The 22041-nt window shown below is 39.0% G+C and overlaps 1 protein-coding gene across 1 annotated transcript in view; it reads left to right on the forward strand.

Annotated features, from left to right (window-relative positions):
- PPEF1 (protein phosphatase with EF-hand domain 1) overlaps positions 1-22041 on the forward strand; it is a 96772-nt gene that overhangs the window by 45625 nt on the left and 29106 nt on the right. The window contains exons 7-10 of the mRNA XM_064573838.1: positions 11541-11707; positions 14584-14620; positions 15476-15625; positions 17890-18039. Coding sequence (XP_064429908.1) covers positions 11541-11707; positions 14584-14620; positions 15476-15625; positions 17890-18039 — 504 coding nt within the window. The remainder of the gene's footprint in view (positions 1-11540; positions 11708-14583; positions 14621-15475; positions 15626-17889; positions 18040-22041) is intronic.

The raw sequence follows: 22041 nt of genomic DNA on the forward strand, positions 1-22041 counted from the left end.
ATATGAAACTGGAAAGTGCTAACGTAAAGACTGAACAGGAGGAGGTGGGTGGTAAGGAGTACCATAAAAAGAACGAAAGGTAAAAATATAGCATTCACATGAAAGCAAGAGGTATTTTGAGAGTTAACCAACGACAGTGTTCCAGAAGTGGAGACTGAGAGTCCAGCAGTGGAAGAGTAGGGCACTCTCATTTGGGAGGGATTTGGGGAGAGGGAGGTAAGAGGGATGTTTGGAAAATATGAATTCAAGTTTTAACAGGCGTGAGCGAGAAGCAGCTAAAATGCATCTCAGATGTGGGATAAACCATGCGCCACAGGATCTTGAAATTGCCTGGTTTGAAAGGGGAAACTGAGGGAGGAGCCACTGAGAACAGCAAGGTTCCACTGTCAGAAGCTGAGAAGGTGCTGTCATTGATGGAGTCTGAGAGGGGAGAAGGGCCTGGTGGGCCCGTGATGATGGCAAGCCACTCAGCTTAGGGGCAGCGAGGGCAGTGAGGGTCCGGAATTGCAGGCCCCAAGAGGAAAGGGCAGTCACGCGGGCATGTCTGAGTAAGCTCCTTTGCATGATGACCTCACTCGCAAAAGTCAGCATTTTGCCTTTTTCTGTTTCACTTTTTATCTGAAGTTTAAATGAGGAATATAGGAGGCAAGGGTACAGTGCAGCCTGAAACCAGACACACACACTGTTCAGGAAACAATGTTTGTACCGGAATACAAAGGGCAGTGACAGCCCCCTACTCAGGGGGCGGACTCCCGTGTACTTATCTTCACTTGGCTCTCCTCTGTGGTCCCAAACCGACACAATTAAGGAGGAAGGGTCTCTAAGTTCTTGAAATCGCTGTCACAAATCCAGTGAACTTTCCTCACAGGATGGACCCCAGGCCCTTACTCAAAGACCAGTGAACATTATCTCAGTAAAATCCTATCTGATACATTCTTGCTATAAGGAGGCCTGCCTGCTCCCCACCCCAGCAAATGAGGGAGTGGGAGGGGAAAGGCAGAAGTGAGAAACAAGGACAATGATGAAAAGTAAAGCTCCTACTGACAGAGAAGATCTAGACCTCTAAGTATGAGATAGGAAATGTGTACAGGGAAGAGAGTTCTATATTTCTCAGAAGTACCTGAGAGGATGCTTAGATCGACAAGCCTGCAGGGTCAAGAAAGTGTCAAGGGCTGTGGTGCATACTCGGTTAAGAAGTAGAGAGAACAAATAGCGCATTTTCAAAACCCTGAGTTAAAATGGTTAAAGTAATTTAAAAACACATTTTAGCTTTTAAAGGAGTAAGCTTCAGTGATCTGGAGATTTCATCTTAGCAGTACTTACAGTATGAGTGAGTATCATTATTGGGTCTTAGGTATAGGAGGACAAAAGAATATGAGAGAGGGGCGCCTGGGTGGCTCAGTCGGTTAAGCGGCTGCCTTCGGCTCAGGTCATGATCCCAGAGTCCTGGGATCGAGCCCTGCGTCGGGCTCCCTGCTCGGCGGGAAGCCTGCTTCTCCCTCCCGCCTCCCCCTGCTTGTGTTCCTGCTCTCGCTGTCTCTCTCTCTGTCAAATAAATAAATAAAATCTTAAAAAAAAAAAAAAAGAACATGAGAGAGAAAAAAAAAAAGAAGATTAGTTGAGAGAAGCATAATGGGCCAGGAAAGTAGATTGAGGGGGAAAGAAAGCACACCTTACGAACAAAGCAGGAAAAGGGGGAGTGCTGGATTTCTCTCTGTGGCCTCACACGGGATTGACAGCAGGTGTCAACTCTGACCTAAGCCATCTCTCAATTGCTTCAGGAAATGGTAGGGTTTCTGTGATGGCAGATGATGCTCACCGCAAAACTCAGTGCATTAACAGTGTGGTTTTGATTCCCGATTATGTGGAATGCCCTGCGTGCGGCCCTTTCCTCTGGTTCATCCTCAGCGGCACACAGGACTGAGGCGCCTCAGTGTAAGCCTCGCCCTCTCTACCTCCTACTTAGAAGCAGCTAGTGGCCATGCTTTCACTTACCCTTATTTTATTATGATTTGTTTAGTAAAATTATCATCTGATGTTTGTTTTATTTTTTCTCATTTAATTTTTCACCATGCATTTTATTCACATTCTGATTGAACTTGAATTGTAGGGAATAGTTTGGCAAACTAGTGTTGGAGATCTTTGGAGCTGTAAATCACTAAAGTTTATATTATGCTCTGACTGATTCCTCTCAGTCAACCCAAAAGAGAAACCAGGAAACCCCCAGGCTTTGAATTAAGGCAAAATTGATATTCATCTTTCAGTGGGTAATTCGCGGGGCCATTTCTTCCTTGTCAGGACTGGGGCTGGCCCAAGGCCAACCAAAGGCATAGCCTGAGAGGGAGAGTTACAGTGGAGGGTCCCTGAGATGCTTTGCCATTCTACTGTTTTCATCCAAATGGTTGGTTTGGTTCAAGACTCAAATCCTTATAACCAATCATATACAAAAGTGAGTCTGTCCACAAATTTATTCATTTAGTACACTTTTATCTGGTCCTTCCAGTGTTCAAGGCACTATATGAAAACTGTGAAGATACAAAGATGAATATGAACTTTCTTCATTTCACATGTATTTATTAAACCCGTTATGAATGAGGTGCTCTGCTAAGGGTTGGCAAGACAGTATGATGAAGATGCAGTTTTCAGCCCCAGAGACATCATAGTTTAGTGGGTAAGGTCAACTAGTAAAAAGACAAGACAGGTCAGGGTGGGACATATTAATGCTAAGGATAAGCACAAGTCTCCAAGGTAGCATGTTGGAGGGGTACCTCACCTCATGGGAGACTTCCTGGAGGAGGTGACATTTAAGACAACCCGTTCAAAGAATTTTAGTCATTTAGTAAGTACCTAAATCATGAAAGAACGTTTTGGAGGATCAGAAAAGATTTTATTCTCACATACTTTTTGCAGTGCCCTGTAATAAATAATGGGATTCATACCAGTGATTGCTTTTGATTATTTATGTTGAGATTTGGGTTCCTTTCATATTTGGTTGTCCTTACAAATTGTAGCATTTAGCACCTTAAGACTAAGCTAGACATTTTCAGCTACAATCCTATTTGGGTTTGAAAAGAATGCTTTCCTCATTGTTAACCGTGACAGACCTTTGCTAAAAGGGCATCTCAGCATTATATGACTTCAAATACCATCAAGTGAAGCAATTTACATAGTATTAGTTAAGTTATATTTTTAGATTTTATTTTCTGAAAAGGTTAATTTTAATCAGCCCCTTTTGCTTAATTAGAATGACCATTGTGAAATACTTCATTCAGAGCCTCAATGAGCCTTGCTAAAATTACAAGACATTTTTTTCCTCGTTGAATGGAAAGCTTGAAAGTTTAGATCACATATTGGCAAACTGGTTTGTTAAATTGGTGCTCTGAATGGAGACCTCCTGAAGCTGAAAAAGAGGTGCACACAGACAGAGAGAAGCTAATTAACTCTTAACCCTGTGGGTGTCACACTGATGCTGTCCATTGGAAGCCATGCCACCTTGTTTTCCTTTTCTTTCTCTCTTCCCTACCATCCCCCACCCTCCACCCCCATGATTTTCCACTTGAGAAGGTCATTAAATATTTTCTTTTTTCTCTATCACTGATATGCTGCACACTGCCGCAGTAGTCAATTCTTTTTCTTTGGAGATTCAGACGGTATGTTGCAATCAGAAGAAGAGATCTCTAAAACAGGGTTTGCAAAAGAAATAAAAACTAAAATCATGTGGAGCTGTGGTCCGGAGGTTATTGTTTGATGTGCCTTGGGAAAAAGTGCAAAAAAATGGCATAACATCTAGATGATTATCATAAAATACTTCAATAGAAAATAGGTGAGAATATAGGGAAACATCTTGTTTTTTCTCTATTCAAGTGAATTAATTGTGGTCTGCTATTTTTCCCCCTTCAGGTCATCTGAATGCTGTTCAGAGTTGTAGTTACCCTGGGTTTTCTATATTTGTCAACATCATTTCCATGTCATAGATGGTTTGTTGTATATCAGCTGCAGAACAAGCCAGAGAGTTTGGTTTACTGGAACTGAGTGAAGGATGGGTTATAGCAAAAGTTTTTGCTTTTTTGAAGGAAACCCAGTCAAATCTCAGTAGCCAGAAACCTAAGTATCCTAGAGACTTTAGGTACAAGGACACTTAGCTCCTCATCTTCTTATCTGTTTTCTACTTTCCTTATTATTCTAAGACAAAAATGTATTTGAACTCATACTGTATAAAGTAATATGACTAATCCTGAACCAACAGGACAGATCTGATATATTCAAATAAGTCTTGCCTTCTTTGAAGTGGCTGTTCTGAGAGGCTTAATGTGTACAAGAGTTCGGTAGACATTTAAGACTCCTTTTAGAATCACTTTCAGAGACTGTGACATATTCTATTGAATGAGCTTCATTATCACAAATCTTAGTCTTTTGACAACATGTGTAATTTTTTGAAAAGGTTAGAACTCACTGGATGTTAAGGGTGCCATATAAGGTGAATGGCCTAGGTGACCATTACTATTGTGGGCTTAAAATTAGGTTTGACTAAAGGAATTCATTATTCTTTGCCCGTGGTAGAGGTGAAATACCTACAAAGTCTGGTTTAACTGGAGATGAGAAGTTCTAATACGAGCAAATTTGTCATCACAGTGGAAAACATGTTTACTATCCAAATATAATAAATATAATTTTAAACCACTGAATGCTTTTCTCATATTTTGATATTAAGGTTATGCTGGTTTCATGAAGTGAATTGAAAAGATTTTCATCTTTTTCTATGGTTTGGAATAATTAAAGGCCTTGGTTCTCAAACTTGACATTGTAAACACCTAAGGAATTGGAAAAAAAAAAATTACTGATACGTGAGCCATACTCTCAGAGACTCTGATGGACACCTAGGGACTTTTAAAAGCCCCCCACATGATTCCGATGTATAACCAAGGATAGGAATCATTGGTTTAAATAACATTAAAACTGGGGCGCCTGGGTGGCTCAGTCATTAAGCATCTGCCTTCGGCTCAGGTCATGATCCCAGGGTCCTGGAATCGAGTCCTGTATCGGGCTCCCTGCTCTGCGGGAAGCCTGCTTCTCCCTCTCCCACTCCCCCTGCTCGTGTTCCCTCTCTTGCTGTCTCTCTCTCTCTCTCTGTGTCAAATAAATAAATAAATTCTTTAAAAAAAAAAACATTAAAACTATTTGCTCTTGAAAATTGAGATAGAGCTCTGCCTTAAAGCCACAGGGAGATGTACTATTCAAGTTTTCTACTTCTTTTGAATCAGTTCTCAGTTCTCATAGTTTCTTATTTTCAGGGAAATCCTCCATTTCTCTAGACTGTAAAAGTACATTGCCATAGATGTCGATATTATATTGTTTACATATATGTAACTCTTTTATCTAGTTCTCTACATCTTTTTTCCTACTCTTTAATCTTACATATTTTTAAAAAGATTTTATTTTTAAGTAATCTCTACACCCAACATGGGGCTCAAACTCACAACCCCGAGATCAAGAGTCACATGCTCTAATGATGAGCCAGCCAGGCACCCCAATCTTACTTTTTTTTTTAAAGATTTTATTTATTTATTTGAGAGAGAGAGAGAGAGAATGAGCAGGGGGGAGAGGGACAAGCAGACTCCACGCTGAGTAGGGAGCCCAACTCGGGGCTCGATCCCAAGCCCCCAGGATCATGACCTGAGCCAAAGGCAGACGCCCAACTGACTGAGCCACCCAGGTGCCCCGTTACATGTTTTTTAATTCTCTCTTTTTTTACTTACCCTTAATCAGGCTCATGATGAGTTTATCAATTTTATTGGTTCTCTCAAAGAATCATCTTTTAGATTTATGTATTTTTTTTATTTGCTTTCTATTTCACTAATTTCAGCTTTTATCTTTATTTGATTGGCTTTATTGTTCTGTTTCTAATTTCCTGAGATGAATAGTCTTTCATGTGCATCTTCTTTAAGCTTTAATAATGAAGGCATTTAAAGCTACACATCTTTTCTTTCCTTTTTTAAGATTTTATTTATTTATTTATTTGAGAGAGAGAGAGAGAGCACATGGGAGGGGGGAGGGTCAGAGGGAGAAGCAGACTCCCTGCTGAGCAGGGAGCCCAATGCGGGACTCGATCCCGGGACTCCAGGATCATGACCTGAGCTGAAGGCAGTCGCTTAACCAACTGATCCACCCAGGCACCGCAAAGCTACACATCTTTTTTTTTTTAAGATTTATTTATTTACTTGAGAGAGAGAAAGCACATGTGAGAGAGAGCAAGTGGGGGGAGGGGCAGAGGGAGAGAATCTCTAGTTGAGCAGACTCCCCTGGTCAGCAGGATCCCAACGTGGGGCTCATTCTCATGACTCATGAGATTACAACCTGAGCTGAAACCAGGAGTTGGGCACTTGACCGACTGAGTCACCGAGGTGCCCCCCTACACATCTTTTCTATTTTTAGTTTTAATTGACCCTTCTATCGAACTTGTAATTTTCTTTTAATTTTCTCTTTGATCTAATGCTTGTTAAGATGACAATTTTTAATTTCCAAGGATCTTAATTAAAGGAGCTAGAATTCTTTAAATCATATTTTTATTATTTATTTCAAACTTTATTGGATTATGATATGAGAATATATCCTATGAAATGTTTATTATTTTGAATTTATTCAGGATTTCTTTGAAATCAAGTACATGATTCGTTCTTATAAAATCTCTTTGGACATATAAAAAATTAATTATACTCTCTATAGGATGTAAAGTTCTTCCTGTATTTACCTATTAAATTAAGTTCATTGATTAAATATTTAATTTTCCACATATTTAGTTTCTAATATATCTGTCTAAATATGTATATTATATATTGCTGTGTAACAAGTTACCCCAGTACTTAGTGGCTTAAAACTATAAACATTTAGTATCTCCCAGTTTCTGTGGGTCAGAAATTTGAGTGCAGCTTAGCTGAATGGTTCTGGCTTATGGTCTCTCATGAGGTGGCAGTCAAACTATTGACCAGGGCTGCATTCATCTGAAAGGTTGACTGGGACTCAAGGACCTATTTCCATGATTGCTAACTCACGGGGCTGCAGGCACAGCATTTTGGTTCCTCACTGGTTATTGGCAGAACAGCTACATGGGGCCTCTCCATAGGGTACCTGAGTGTTCTCATGATATAGCAGCTGGCTTTCCCCAGAGTGAGTGATGCAAAAGAGAGAGAAGGCAGGAAACTGTAGTGTCTTTTATGACTTAGTCTCCAAAGTTGCACACTATCGCTCCTGCTTTTTTTTTTTTTTTTCCAATTTACTAGAAGCAAATCACTAAATCCAACCCACATACAAGAAGAGGCAAATTAGGCTTCACCTTTTAAACGGAGTGTCAAGAATTTGTAGACATTATTTGTAGACATTATTTTAAGCCAATAATTCAATCTGAATTTTGTATTTGTGTTTGTATTTTTAAACAGTTTCTTCTTGCATTTATTGTAGTTAAATATATGAAGCAAAAACTTATTCTTTTGTTTACTGAGTACAAGTTCATGAATTGTATCTCTTCATAAGTGTCTTTTATTATGTAATGTTGCTTTGTGATCATGTTTAGCACTTTTAATCTTAAATTCTTAAACTGTCTCATATCAATATTTACATTCTTGTTTTCTCTTTTTCTCTTGTTTTCAACCTCTCTTTACCTATTTTTTTAATGTGTGTTTCTCACAAACTATATATACCTGAGTTTTGTATTTTAATATAGTCTAGTAATCTTGGTATTTTGATGGGAGAATTTAACCCATTCACATTTAGTATAACAACAGATATTTTTGAAAATTTTTCTTCTATTTTACTTTGCTTACTACTTATTTCACTATGTTTCATCTTCTCCCTTTTCTTTGTGCTGTTTTGGTGAAGTTTTCTTTGGTGTTTTTACTGTGCTTTTCTATTCAATAGTGGTTATCTTCCCATTCCTGACATTTCTGATAAATAATGTGTGTGTATATTTCTCAGATATCTATAACTTTATTCTTCCACCATTATCTTCTCTCTCCTCCAGTAAGATAAATGTATTTATTTTCACACTTTCCATGTGTGTCCCCTATTGGGATGAGATTTGTGGAGAATTTGCTTTTCTCCCCTAACCTCCCCTGCAAATTCAAGTTACTGCTCATGCCATATTTTTAGTTCTTGACCATTATTAGGTTTTTCTTCGTAGAATGTCTCTTCTATTTCTAGAATCCTTGCTTAGTACTTAAATTCAAGTTCCACATTATCACTATTGATTTATATTTATATTTAATTATATACTGGAGGGCTCATTGTTCATTGTTCACATCTATATTCTATATAATATATTTGTTCCTCTTGGATCTTTCCCTGGCTGTTACTTCGTTAGAATATTTTCTTGAATGTTTTCCTCTATGGGGCATGTGGGTGCTATATTCTCTGAATGCAAGCTCCTTGAATGCAGGACTTTGTATTATTTACCTCTGTGTTTCTAGCACCTAAAACTGTGTCTAGCACATAACAAGCAATCAATACATGTTCATTGCTTTTGTGGTATTAGATCACTGCATACTCACATATGTCTTCTACTTTGATGATCATCTATGTTGTTGCTGATATTTGATCCTTTACACATCTGCAAATATTATCTATCACCCTAAGAAGTTAATGATGTTTTGGCCAATATAGAATTCTTGGGTCACAGTCCTTTTCTGTCTTTAATTTGTAGATTTATTATACCATCTTCTGCTTCCCACTACTGCATATGAGAAGTCTAATGCCAGGATGATTCTTTTCTCTTTGTAACTTATTCTTTCTGTCTAGTAGCTTCTAAGACGTTTACCAGGTAATAGGGATATTTTTTCCCCTATCAATTGTGCATAGGATTCAGGAGCTCTTTCAGACTTCAGGCTGAAGTCCCTTTTTAACCATAGAAATCTCCCTCTCTTCGTTATGTAATTATTGCCTCTTCTCCATCTGTTCCTTTTTCCTCATTCTAGAATGATTATTGGCATATTAGTTCTCTTGGCTTTGAACTCTAATTTCTTACTCATTCCTTATGATTTCCATCATTTTGCTTTTTAATCTGTGTGAGAGATTTTTCATCTGTTTGCTTTTTCGGGTCAATAATGTATTTTCCAATCACCGTTTCTTTTAATTAGCTCTAATCTATTGATATTTTAAATTCGGAAAGCACACTTTAAATGGCAAGAATTATTAACTTTTTGTTCTTTATTTATTGTCCTCTCATTTTTTAAAATAACATTTTCCTCTGTCCTCCAACAATTCTAGCTCATTAGGTGATAGAACTTTAGCAGATCTGATTGGTCTGTCCCTCTCTGGTTACTGGATCCCCTTAAGTGCTAGGTTATTTTCATTTTCTATTCTCTGCTTAAGCTAAATTAAGCCTGTCTATAGTTGAATGCACAACAGTTGCTACTCCTGCATCAAGAGTGTGAAAGGAAGTGTCTATGTTCCTAGGTATCCCTAAATGCAAGTGTTAGTTTTCTTTTAGCTTCAGAAATAGAGATGAAGTTCCCTACACTTTTTCTAGTAAGATCCAGCTCCCTCTCCCCCAAACCAGGACCATACTAATGCTCTGAGTCAGGGTCTCCCCTTAATCAAGGGATGCACAGGTCCCCTCAGGCCTAGTTCTTCCATGTTCTCACCCCAGGGCTCTCTACTGCTGCTCCTCTAGCTCCCTAGAATCCCAAGAGAGCCAATAGCCTCTAGCACCCCTCAGATTCCTCTGGTTTACTCATCCCAGCCAGCTGAAGGCTGAGGGAAGGAAGAGTATCAGAGATGCAGAATCCTTCCTTTTATTCTTTAAGTTTTGATAAGCAATAGCCTATGTTTTTGCAACTGGCTCACACTATTTAAGCCCAATGTGATAAAGATATGTGAATTAATGTATAAGAAAATATAAAATAATGGGATCTTAAAATTAGAAATAACATGGAGGTCATAATAAAATGAATCTTCTCATTTGTATGGTTCTCTATGGTTTTCATGCAATTTTATACACACAGTCTCATTCAAGTTCCAGAGTAGCCCTGTATGGTAAGTATGGAAGTTATCATCCCCGTTTTACAGATGAGGGAACTATAGCTCATAAAGATTAAATAATTTACCCAAGGACACATGGGTAATAGTGGAGCTGGACTAGCAAATAAGTCTTCTTATTTCTGGCCCAGGACACTATACTACTGCTTGCTTGCTTGTTTGTTTGTTTCTAATTGTCTTCAGAACATGTTACATTACATGATCATTTGGGGAATCCCTGAGTTATATATTGTGACCTGTATGATATATTTTTTCAACCATTTCTACTATATTGGTATGAATAATTTTAAATGTATATAAATACTGGGACAGTGACTATAAGGTCATAAGATTTTCTTTTGTAGTTTGAAATCTAAAAAAAGAAGAATTTGAAAATAGTTTGAAAAAGATTAACGTAACTAGAATATGTAGATTATTTCCTGAAGGTAACTTTTTTGAAGGGGGACATACATTTGGACATATGAGTACTTAAATTTTTCTCTTTGTGATGTATTTTTTAAACATTTGAATTTATTTTACTATGCAATAGAACGCACATGACCATTTCCCTACCAGGTATCATATGCCTGGTGGGTCTGGCATGTTTGTTTTGTCTTATAGTTTAGTAGTACAGAAGTAAATGAATCAATATCTGTTATAAAGACCAGACCTTTGTCCTGATCCCGGTTTTTTTCCTAATAACACTGTGTTTAAAAGTGTTATCTCATACTCAGGAGTGATAATCAAAATATTTAACAACTAATATGGCCTGGTCAGTGAGCAGTCACAATATCTGCCAGCTATCCACACCTGGTGCAATTGTATCAGAGTATACTGGTGATAAATCAGCCCTGCTCGCAGTTGCATGGTACCTTACACTTTGCTGGGTATTTTCATATCCATTCTCTTGTTTGATCTGGGGAGGGGAGTGGATATAGTATTGTTCCCCTTTTGTAAATTGAGGGATTCACAGCCCCAAGAAGCTAAACATAGGGCCTCTTAGAATGAAAGACTTGGCTCTTGGTTCAGTGTTCTTCCTTGGGTGGAAGTTTCCCTCTTTTCAAGGGAGAAAAAAGAGATAAATTTAGCCATTTTTTAAAAATTTTTAAGATTTTATTTATTTATTTTTGAGAGAGAAATTGAGAGCATGCGTGAGAGCACTGGAGGGGGGCGCAGAGGGAGAAGTAGACTCCCCACTGACTGAGCAATGCAGGCGCCCAAGGTTAGCCATTTTTGATAGGACAAAAATCAGCTCCTTTTAGAGAAAACTCATAGTAGCTAGTGGGTAGAATGAGCAGTCACCATCCCCCTGGAATCTTCCTATCCAAAGCTAATGCTTCACTTCCAAGGTCCCTTGCAGGTGATGCCTGCCCTGGAAGAGTGAAACTACCTCAAGTTAGTGAGCAGATTTTTCCCAGTGGAGGAACTGACTCAGCCTCTTTTCTCCATATTCACAGGGACATTTAAGTACAAAGCCTTACTTTAAAAGTACATTCTTTTAACTGCTTGTTTTTCCCCCTCTCCTCTTTCCACAGAATGGTCTTCCCTCAGGGAGCAACTCATATATTTTTAATGGTGATTTTGTAGATCGAGGAAAACATTCCATAGAGATCCTAATGATCCTGTTTGTGAGTTTTCTTGTCTACCCCAATGACCTGCACTTGAACAGAGGGAACCATGAAGATTTTATGATGAATCTGAGGTAACCTAGGCCTTTAGATTTCCTCTTTTCTCCCATACTGAAAAATACTGCCATGTTTAGTTCCTAGCAGAGAGTTAGAGGTGAGTGTAGAGAAGTAGCGATGAGGGGAATCTCAAGGGAGGCCTCAATTCTTACCTCTATTTACCACCTCAGTCTTCTACTGAGTGAGTATACGTTGCTCCCAAGTCTTCTTCCTATCTTTCTTCCAGTTCTGTCCTTGCTTCTCCCTTCTATTATGTTCTTTCTTTTCCTCCCATGCCTCCCATCACAGGCTAAATTGTTTCCTGGATGGATGTGTTAGGCAAGCTTTGGAGGTGTGGTAGGTTCTATGAGCGGGCTTAGATGAGATCATTCTGTTGCTACTCTTTTGGCTTGCCTCAGTTGTTGTCTCAGAAACTAGTACTGTGTTTTTCACTGATGTGTATATTTTTTTATGACATGGTGATTGCTTCTGGCATAATTGTTCATAAACATATTTGAGAACAGCTGTAATGTAGCATTTCAACTATCTGACTCACTGGAGATTTGAGGAATAAAGATTGGTTAAATGGTTTACCCAATTTTGCTGAAAGACACAGTCGGGGATAAATGTTCCCCTTTCCCTTCTTTCTTCTTCCTTCGCCCCTCCTTTACCAGTTTGCTCTAGGGCAGTAGAAGGCATGACGTGTCTCATGCTTTGGGTTCTAGGTTTTTGGGTGCCTTGATCAAAGCTCAGCAACTGATTAGTTTTGTGTTTGGGGCAGTTTCACCCCCTGGCTTGAGTACTGACTTTCAGTTCTAATTTTTCAGGTATGGAAGCAGATGCTAAGACTATGATGAAAAAAATCCCAGACTGTTATCCGAGCTCCCTTATATGTAATGTAGCTCGGTACTTTTATTTGGGCATGCCACTTATCCTTTCATTTATTCAGTTAGCCAATCATGTTTATCTAGTGTCTGTGATTGTTAATGAAAGAGACATGGCCCCTGCCCTCACAGAGTTTACATCTAGCAGGGAAGACTTAGGTTGAACAGGTTTTTCAAGTATGATGAGTTTATAAAGTGGGGACCTAACTTGTCTGGGGGGGGTGATAGAAGGTTCTCCCATAGAAGTATAGTATCAGCCCGAGACCTGAGGATGAATTAGGCAATTCAGAAACAGCCATGGTATTGGCTGAGAAATGATATCCCACAGTGAGGGGACAACTTAGGCAGAGCTTGAGACAACACTTTTTATATGAAAGAACTTTAGGAGGGTAGGAGCACAGACTGAGGGACAGGATGGTCCCTAATAGGGCTGGAGACATAAGACATGGTTGGATCGTGCAAAGGAATTTGGACTTTTTTCTAAGGACAACAAAAATAATCATAGAAGAGTATCATAAAATTTGTGTTTTAAATGCAGCAGGAAGAAATATTTGAATGTGGAAGGCCAACTAGGAGGTAGTTGAAGAGACAGATGATGGATTCTCACGTAGGCCAAGGTAGTAGGGATGGAGATGCAAAGAAGTAGATAGATTCAAGAGGAGTTTAGGCAATGATGGTTTAAAGCCTGGTAATGTGATATGGGGGACTTGAAAGAGGAGAGAATCAAGGATAACCTCTAGGTTCCCGGCTTGAGTTTGGGAGTACATTGGCATTGTTCGCTGATATTGGGAACATGATAAGAAGAAAAGGTTGGGATGAGAGAAAATGGTAAGTTCATTTTGGGGTAAGGTGATTTGAAGTGCTTTTGATTAGGTAGTTGAGTATATGTGTCCAGAGCTCGGAATGCAGTGTGGCCTGAAGCATTGTCCTGCAATATTGGCACATAGTACCCAAAGCCCTAGGCAAGGATGAGATTACCAAGAGAGAAAGTAAGGGGAGAAGAGGGCCTAGGACAGAATCTGAAGGAAAGCCACCATTCAAGGTTAGGCAGAGAAAAACTTGCAAAGGAATTGTAGAATACCCAGAAAGGTACGAGGAAAACCAAGAGGGTTTATTGTCACAGAATCCAAGAGAAGAGAAGTTTTCTAGAAGGATGATGTAATCAACCATATTTAGTGCTTCAGGGAGGGCAAGAAAGATGAGGACTGCAAGGTGTCCTTTGGATTTAACAACATAGACACCTTTGGTGAGTATAGGACTGAATTCATCTCGGAAAACATAACATTACACTGTAGAAGCCTGACGTGACGTGATTTGCATGGATACCCGGAATGCATATGCTGTGTTCTGACTTCCCTATGTTGGGCCTTAAGAACGTATATTATTATCTTTAGGCAAGAAAAGTAATAAAAAAAAAATTTCCATCATTAAAGCTCCCTTCATGATTGCTATTCAGGCATGAAAATTCCTGACTCTTTCTATTAAAATCTTGAATACCATTACATGAACTATATCAGAGAGAGTATAAAGGGCCAACTTGTTGTCTTCTATCTAGGCTTTTCTTTGTCTCAGTTCAGTCTCCCCCACCAAGCCCCCTTCCCGTGCCTTCATTCATTTACTATAAGGTTTAGGATGTCTGAGAAATACTCTCTAAATGAAAGGCATTCTCCTGCACAGCTTCCCCCAGCTGCCACTGCACATTTCGCTGACTACTTGCAGCATCTACACATCCTATACCTAGCACATACTTCTTAAGTTGCCTTGTAATTGTTTCATGAAAATTTATCTTCTTTCTCCAACTATGCTATAAGCTCCTTCCGAGTAGGGATGATGTCATTGGCTGCTTTTGTTCTTTCCCATCATGCCTAGCAAAAACTTGGGTAAGTAAGAGTTTCAACTAAACCCTAGTTTCTTGAGTTCTTGACACTTGTGATAATGAGATGTCAGTGGGTCCCCTTTTTGCGTGACTCACGTTAAGTAGGCGTTATCAACGTTTAATTAGTTTAAATACCACTGTTTTTTTTTTCCAGGTATGGCTTCACAAAAGAAATTTTGCATAAATATAAGGTAAGACTTGGACTTTTTTTTTTTTTTTTAATGCATTCTCTTTGCTGTTTATACATAGAACTACAAAAAAAGAGCCTTTGGAAAGGGTGATGGGTAAAAATAAAAGCACAGCAGGAAGCCCTGGCCAGGGTAGACGCCTAATTTTTTTTTTTTTTAAAGATTTTATTTATTTATTTGAGAGAGAGAGAATGAGAGACAGAGAGCATGAGAGGGAGGAGGGTCAGAGGGAGAAGCAGACTCCCTGCCGAGCAGGGAGCCCGATGCAGGACTCGATCCTGGGACTCCAGGATCATGACCTGAGCCGAAGGCAGTCGCTTAACCAACTGAGCCACCCAGGCGCCCCGAGGCCTAATTTTCTTCCTGGACCAAACCAAGCTGTTTCATTGTGACCTTTGTGTTAGTTTCAGCACAGATACAAACATATTCTATTGTTGTAAAGGTACCCAGGATTTGTTTTATGGTAAAACATGCAGATACAGAAATGACTATCTTAAAGGAAGAGATTTGTACTCCCTGAGTGAGTCTGGGTGTGGGCTCTGGATTGGTTGGTTTGCATATGAAAGGCACTCTCATCTGCATATGAAGGGCAACTCATGACAATTTCTAGGCATTAGCTAGCTCTGGGAGGAGCAATCTCTCCTCCAGGGTCAGCAAGGCACCAAGATGTCCAAGTATCAAAAATATAGAACAAACAAACAAACAAACAGAATAAAAAGACATGATTAATGCATGCTGGTGGGTTAGTGACTCCATGCCGACTTCCTTTGCTCCTTTGCCTCACATGAAAGCTGTTGCATTTTGTGATAAACTTGAACTTACCAAAAAACCAAAACTTACTCAAATTCTTACTTACAGATGCATGGAAAGAAAATCTTACAAATCTTAGAAGACGTCTATACCTGGCTCCCAATTGGTACAATCATTGACAATGAAATCCTGGTCATACATGGTGGGATATCAGAGTCCACAGACTTAAATTTGCTCCACCGTATAGAAAGAAACAAAGTAAGAAATGTTTACATAAATGTCGCAGAGTTTTGTAAGGGGGTATATATATACCTCTTTTCATTTATTATTTTGTATTCATTTGCGTTTTAGTAGTTGTCGTAACTGCAAAAATTAGTATAAATTTTAAGAAAATCTATGATGGCAAGATAAAGAAATGAATGGGTAACTTCTAAATAAGGCAGATATATATTTTTTACCTTCATGATGAAAGTGGAAAACGAGGAAATGTTGGCATTTCATGTAGTTCCTAAAAGTGAAAATCCTGATTTTTAAAAATTAAAATTTCAGATTAATGTTGTAGTAAAATATACATAACATAAAATTGACCACTTTAATTAACCATTTTTAAGTGTACAGTTCAGTGGTGTTAAGTACATTCACATTGTAGTGCAGCCGTCCCCGCCATCCATCTCCAGAACTTTTCATCTTCCCAAACGGAAACTCTACCCATTGAGCAACAACTCTCCCTTCTCCCCTCTCCCTAGCACCTGGTGACCACCATGCTATTTTCTGTCTCTGAATCTGACAACTTTGGGTGCCTCATTATAGATGGAATCATACAGCAGTTTATTTCTGAGTTGCTATGACTTCTCTTATATTCCAAATGGCTCAGGGTATTTTGGGGGGAAATATTTTAAACTGAGTAATCATATTAAGTACAACAGAAGCAGAGCAAGAACGTGTATAGAACCTCTAAGGGAAGAGTCTGTGTGTGGCCTGTAAAGCTCCCATACTTAGTGAAGGGCTCCTTTGGCTGGGCCTTGCAGAGTGACTGGAATTATCTTTGTCCTGTACCAGAGCCCAGCCAAAGGCCCAAGACCAGGGGCATAGGAGGACCAATAGCAGCTCTGGAACCAGATGATTGTATATGGTCCTAGTGAGAAACCTGAACCCTTACCCCTCAAGACTGATAGTCAACTTCCAACCAATCTAGGCAAGTAGAGTCTAGAACTGGAATTTAATTTGATATAGACAGAAAGGTGACCCCTATTCACTTTGAGTTTCTGGAGCCCTTATACCTTTATGTACATATGAAAGATAGTATTATTGCTAACTTCTTCTCATCCTGAGCCTTCTAAGCCTCAGTTTCTGCACCTGTGTATGGAAGCAAAAAATACCTACTATATTGAGTTGTTAGGAGGCTTAAATAGAATTACTTAGATGAAGAAAACAGCATAGAGTAAGTTCTGAACACAAAGCTCTCTCCCTCCAACTCTCTCCTCTCTTTCCTGATACTTGGAACCGAAGTTTGATTTTTAGTCGCCAAGACACCCCCTGGGGAGAAGTTTTTGGGCCAGGAGTTTTCCCAGGAAACCAAATTTCACCTCCTTTGGGGGTCATCGTTCCACCTACTCATAAGCCTGGTTTTAAAGATAGAAATTTGACTTGTGTACTTTCTGTGTCTTCTACCCCTCCTAGAGTGAGGTTGAATTGGCAGCACATACTTGTTGTATTAAATACAATTGAACTGTAGCAAAAGTAGTAGGTTTAAGCCTTTGGAACTCTACCAAATGAAATACAAAAGTAGATTTTCAAGTCCAATTTTACATCTTTCCCACTTTCTCCACTTCCCCATCCCTTAGGACCCTCTAAGTGTAGGGATGACCATGCTTCCTGGGTTATGCCTGCTGTTGTGGTAGAATTGTTAATGGCGGTGGGGAGTTGGGTTGGGGGAACTTCATGACAACCTCCTTCTAGGTTCATTAAAGGCATTTTGTAAGGTGGGTGGGTTGGTGGGGGTGTCAATGCAGAGGGACAGAGAAGGAAGATTCTATAAACTGAGATTCTAGTTTAGAATTCTTTAAACTCCCTGGGAGGGGGTGTAAGAAAGGATGGCTAGCAGGGCTCCCAGGAGAAAATGATGGTGTGATACTTTAGCAGGGAGCTGGGCAAAGTATCCTGATCCTAAGTGGCCTTAAGAAACACGTGTTCAGGCGCCTGGGTGGCTCAGTCGTTAAGCGTCTGCCTTCAGCTCAGGTCATGATCCCAGGGTCCCGGGATCAAGTCCCACATCGGGCTCCCTGCTCAGCGGGAAGCCTGCTTCTCCCTCTCCCGCTCCCCCTGCTTGCGTTCCTGCTCTCGCTATCTCTCTCTCTCTGTCAAATAAATAAAAAAAAAAAAAAAAAGAAAGAAAGAAAGAAACACGTGTTCTTCGTCAGGTTGAGGCACAGCAATAGAGACAGAGTGGCAACTGGCCCGGAAGTTTCTGCATGTGGCACATGAAACATAGGGTTTGGCTAAAGTGTGACTTTGTTTTGTAGATGAAATCTGTGCTGATGCCACCAATTCCCTTAGTTGAAGACCATGATACTGACTTGAAGACAAATAAAGTAGGTGCAACTCTTATATCTCGGGAACTCAAAACAAATGGATCCCTTTCTGAGCAGTTAACAAAGCATGAATGGGAACAGGTAGGTATCAAAGTGTCCCCCAACGTGGCAGTGAAGATGCGGCATAGATGAAGTTATCCCTTAGATACATAACAAGTGACTTACCTTTATAAGCAGAGCATATTCTTCCTTCTGAACTCATCGCTATACTTTTAATAGCTTCATTGCGATACACTCCTTCATTTAAAGTATATAATTCAATGGTTTGGGTATATTCACCGTGTTGTGCAACTGTCATGACAATCTAATTTTAGAACTTTTTCATTGCCTGAAAAAGAAACTCCATACCTATTACTAGTCACTGCCCATTCTCTCCCCAACCACCCCCTCCTCCAGCCTTAGGCAACCACTAATCTACTTTTGGTCTTTATAGATTCTCCTATTCTGGACATGTTCTAGAAATGGAGCCATACAATATGTGATCTTTTGTGTCTGGCTTCTTGTACTCAGCTCAATGTTTTGAGGTTCACCCATGTTGTAGGATGTATCAGTACTTTGTTTCTTTTTATTGCTAAATAATATTCTGTTGTGTGGATATACTACATTTTGTTTATTCATTCATCAGTGGGTAGACATTTGAGTTGTTTCTGCTTCTTGGCTATTATGAATAGTGCTGCTATAAACATTCACATACAAGTTTTTCTGTGGATGTATGCTTTCATTTCTCTTTGCTTTATACCTAGGAGTGGAATTGCTCGGTTATAAGATAATTCTAAGTTGAACGTTTTGAGAAACTTCCAAACTGTTCTCCCAAGTGGCTGCACCATTTTACATTTCCATTACCAATGTATGAAGGTTCCAATTTCTTCACATCTTCTCCTTTTGATTATGGCTGTCCTAGTGGGTGTGAGGTGGAATCTCATTATGGTTTTGATTTGTTGTGGTTTTGGCATTTCTCTAATGATTAATGATGTTGAGCATCTTTTCATGTGCTAATTGGCCATCTGTATGTCTTTGGAGAAATATCTATACAGATCCTTTGCTCATTTTAAAAACTGAGTTATCTTTTTATTATTGCATTGTAAGAGTTCTCCATATATTCTGGATATAAATTCCTTCTCAGATATATTATTTGCAGGTATTCTTTCCTATTCTGTGGACTATTTTTTCCCTCTCTTGATGGTATTATTTGCAGCACGAAAGTTTTTAATTTTGATGAAATCTAATATTATGTTTTTTTTCTGTTTTGGTGTTGTATCTAAGACGCCATTGTCTAACCCAAAGTCATGAGGATTTATTGCTGTAGTTTCTTCTAAGAATTTTATAGATTAAGCTCTTCCATTTGGGTAACCATTTTGAGTTAATTTTTGTGTAAGGTGGGAGGTAGAGGTCTAGCTTTAATCTTTTACATGTGGATATCCGGGTATCCCAATACCACTTGTTAAAAGGACTTTTCTCATTGAATTTTCTTGGCGCTTTTATCAAAAATCAACTGACCATAAATATGAAGGCTTATTTCTAGACTCTTAGTTCTACTCCCTGATCTATATGTCAATCCTTACGTCAGTACTACACAGTTTTGATTACTATATCTTTTTTTGAGAGAGAGAGAGAATGAGAAAGAGAGCACATGAGAGGGGGGAGGATCTGAGGGAGAAGCAGACTCCCTGCCAAGCAGGGAGCCCGATGCGGGACTCGATCCCGGGACTCCAGGATCATGACCTGAGCCGAAGGCAGTCGCTTAACCAACTGAGCCACCCAGGCGCCCTGATTACTATACCTTTGTAGAAAGTTTTGAAAGTGGGAAATGTGGGTTGTTTTGTTGTTCTTTTTCAAGATTGTTTTGACTGTTCTGGGTCCTTTGAATTTCCATATGAATTTTAGGGACAGCTTGTCAATTTCTACCAAGAAACAGCTGGGATTGCTTTGAATCTGTGTTCTTATTGCAATCTTAACGATATTATATCTCCAATTCCACGAACATGGAATGTCTTTCCATGTATTTAGATCTTTAATTTCAACAGTGTTTTGTAATAATGTACACTGAGGCGCTTGTTATGCTCAAGTTGAAAATAAATATTCCGAAGTACTTTCAATGCTATTGTAAAATAGAATTGTTTTTTAAATTACCTTTAGAAATATAGTTGACTTATGTATACTGATCTCATGTTGTGAACCTTGATAAGCCTGTTTATTCATTCTAATGATTTTTAGTGGATTCCTTGGGACTTTTATATACATGAGCATGTTATCTGTGAATAAAGATAATTTTGCTTCTTCCTTTCCAAGCTGTCTGCCTTTTATTTCTTTTTCTTCCTTAATTACCCTGTCTAGAACCTCTACTACAGCGTTGAATAGAAGTGGTGAGAGTAGACATCCTTGTCTTATTCCTGATATTAGGGGAAAGCATTCAGTCTTTCACCATTAAGTGTATTAGCTGTTTGTTTGTATATTAGCTGCCCTTCATCATGAGGAGGGTCCCTTCCGTGCCTACTTTGTTGAACGTTTTTATCGTGAAACAGTGCTGGATTTTGTCAAATGCTTTTTTTGTATCTATTAAGATGATTGTGTGGGGTTTCCCCTTTATTCTATCAATATGGTGTATTACATTGATTGATTTAAACCAACCTTACATTCCTGGTATAAATCCCACTTAGTCATGGTGTGTAATCCATTTTATATGTTGCTGGCTTCAGTTTGCTGATTTTTTTTTTTTAAACATTTTATTTATTTATCAGAGAGAGAGAGAGAGAGAGAGCGCGCAAGCAGGGGGAGCTGCAGGCAGAGGGAGAAGCAGGCTCCCCGCTGAGCAGGGAGCCCGATGCGGGACTCAATCCCAGGACTCCATCCTGGGACTCGATCCCAGGACTCCAGGATCATGACCCGAGCCGAAGGCAGATGCCCAACTGACTGAGCCACCCAGGCGTCCCTGCTGATTTTTTTAAGGATTTTACATCTATATTCATAAGGGGTATTGTTCTGTACTTTTCTTGTGATATCTTTGGTATTAGCATAAGACTGGCCTCATAGGATGAGTTGGGAAGCATTAGCTCCTCTTCCAGTTTTTGGAGGTGTTTGTGAAGGACTGATAATAATTTTTCTTCATATGTTTGGTAGAATTCATCAATGAAATGATCTGAGCCTGGGCTTTTCTTTGTAGGAATTTTAAAAATTACTAATTCAATCTTTTTCTTGCTATAGTTCTATTCAGATTTTGTATTTCTTCTTGAGTGGTTTTTATCTTGGTGGTCCTGACAGTTTCTCTTCCTTGGAATTTGTTCATTTCATCTAATTTATCTAATTTGTTGGCCTAAAGTTGTCTGTAATATATATATTTAAATATATATATATAAAGTTAGTAGTGCTGTCACTTCTTTCATTCCTAATTTTAGTAAGTTGAGTCTCTTTTTTTTCTTGGTCAGTCTCACTAAGGTTTGCTAATTTTATTGATCTTTTCAAAGAACCAATATTTGGTTTTATTGACTTCCTTTATTATTTGCTATTCTTTCCTTCATTTATTTCTGTTCTCATCTTTATTATTTCCTTTTTCTGCTTGCTTTAGATTTAGTTTGCTCTTCTTTTTCTAGTTTCCTAAGGTGAAAGGTAATGTCATTGATTCAAGATCTCTTGCCTTTTGTAATGAAGCTATAAATTTCCCTGTAACTACTACTTTAGCTCCATCCTGTAAATTTTGTGGTGTTGTGCTTTCATTTTCATTCATCTCAAAGTATTTTCTAATTTCCCTTGTGATTTCTTCTTTAACCCATAGATTATTTAGCAGCATGTTATTTAATTTCTGCATATTTGTGAATTTCTCATATTTCTTTCTCTTATTGCTTTCTACTTGAATTCAGTTTTGGTTGGAGAACATACTTTATATGATTTAAATCCTTTGAAAACATAGTGAGGTTTTTTTTTTTTTTAAAGATTTTATTTATTTATTTGACAGAGAGAGACACAGCGAGAGAGGGAACACAAGCAGGGGGAGTGGGAGAGGGAGAAGCAGGCTCCCTGCAGAGCAGGGAGCCCGATGCGGGACTCGATCCCAGGACCCTGGGACCATGACCTGAGCCGAAGGCAGTC

The sequence above is a fragment of the Mirounga angustirostris genome, unplaced genomic scaffold (genome assembly GCF_029215605.1).
Source record: "Mirounga angustirostris isolate CCGP_5_RB_7025 unplaced genomic scaffold, mMirAng1.0.hap1 SCAF_11, whole genome shotgun sequence".
In the NCBI taxonomy this organism is placed as follows: Eukaryota; Metazoa; Chordata; class Mammalia; order Carnivora; family Phocidae; genus Mirounga; species Mirounga angustirostris.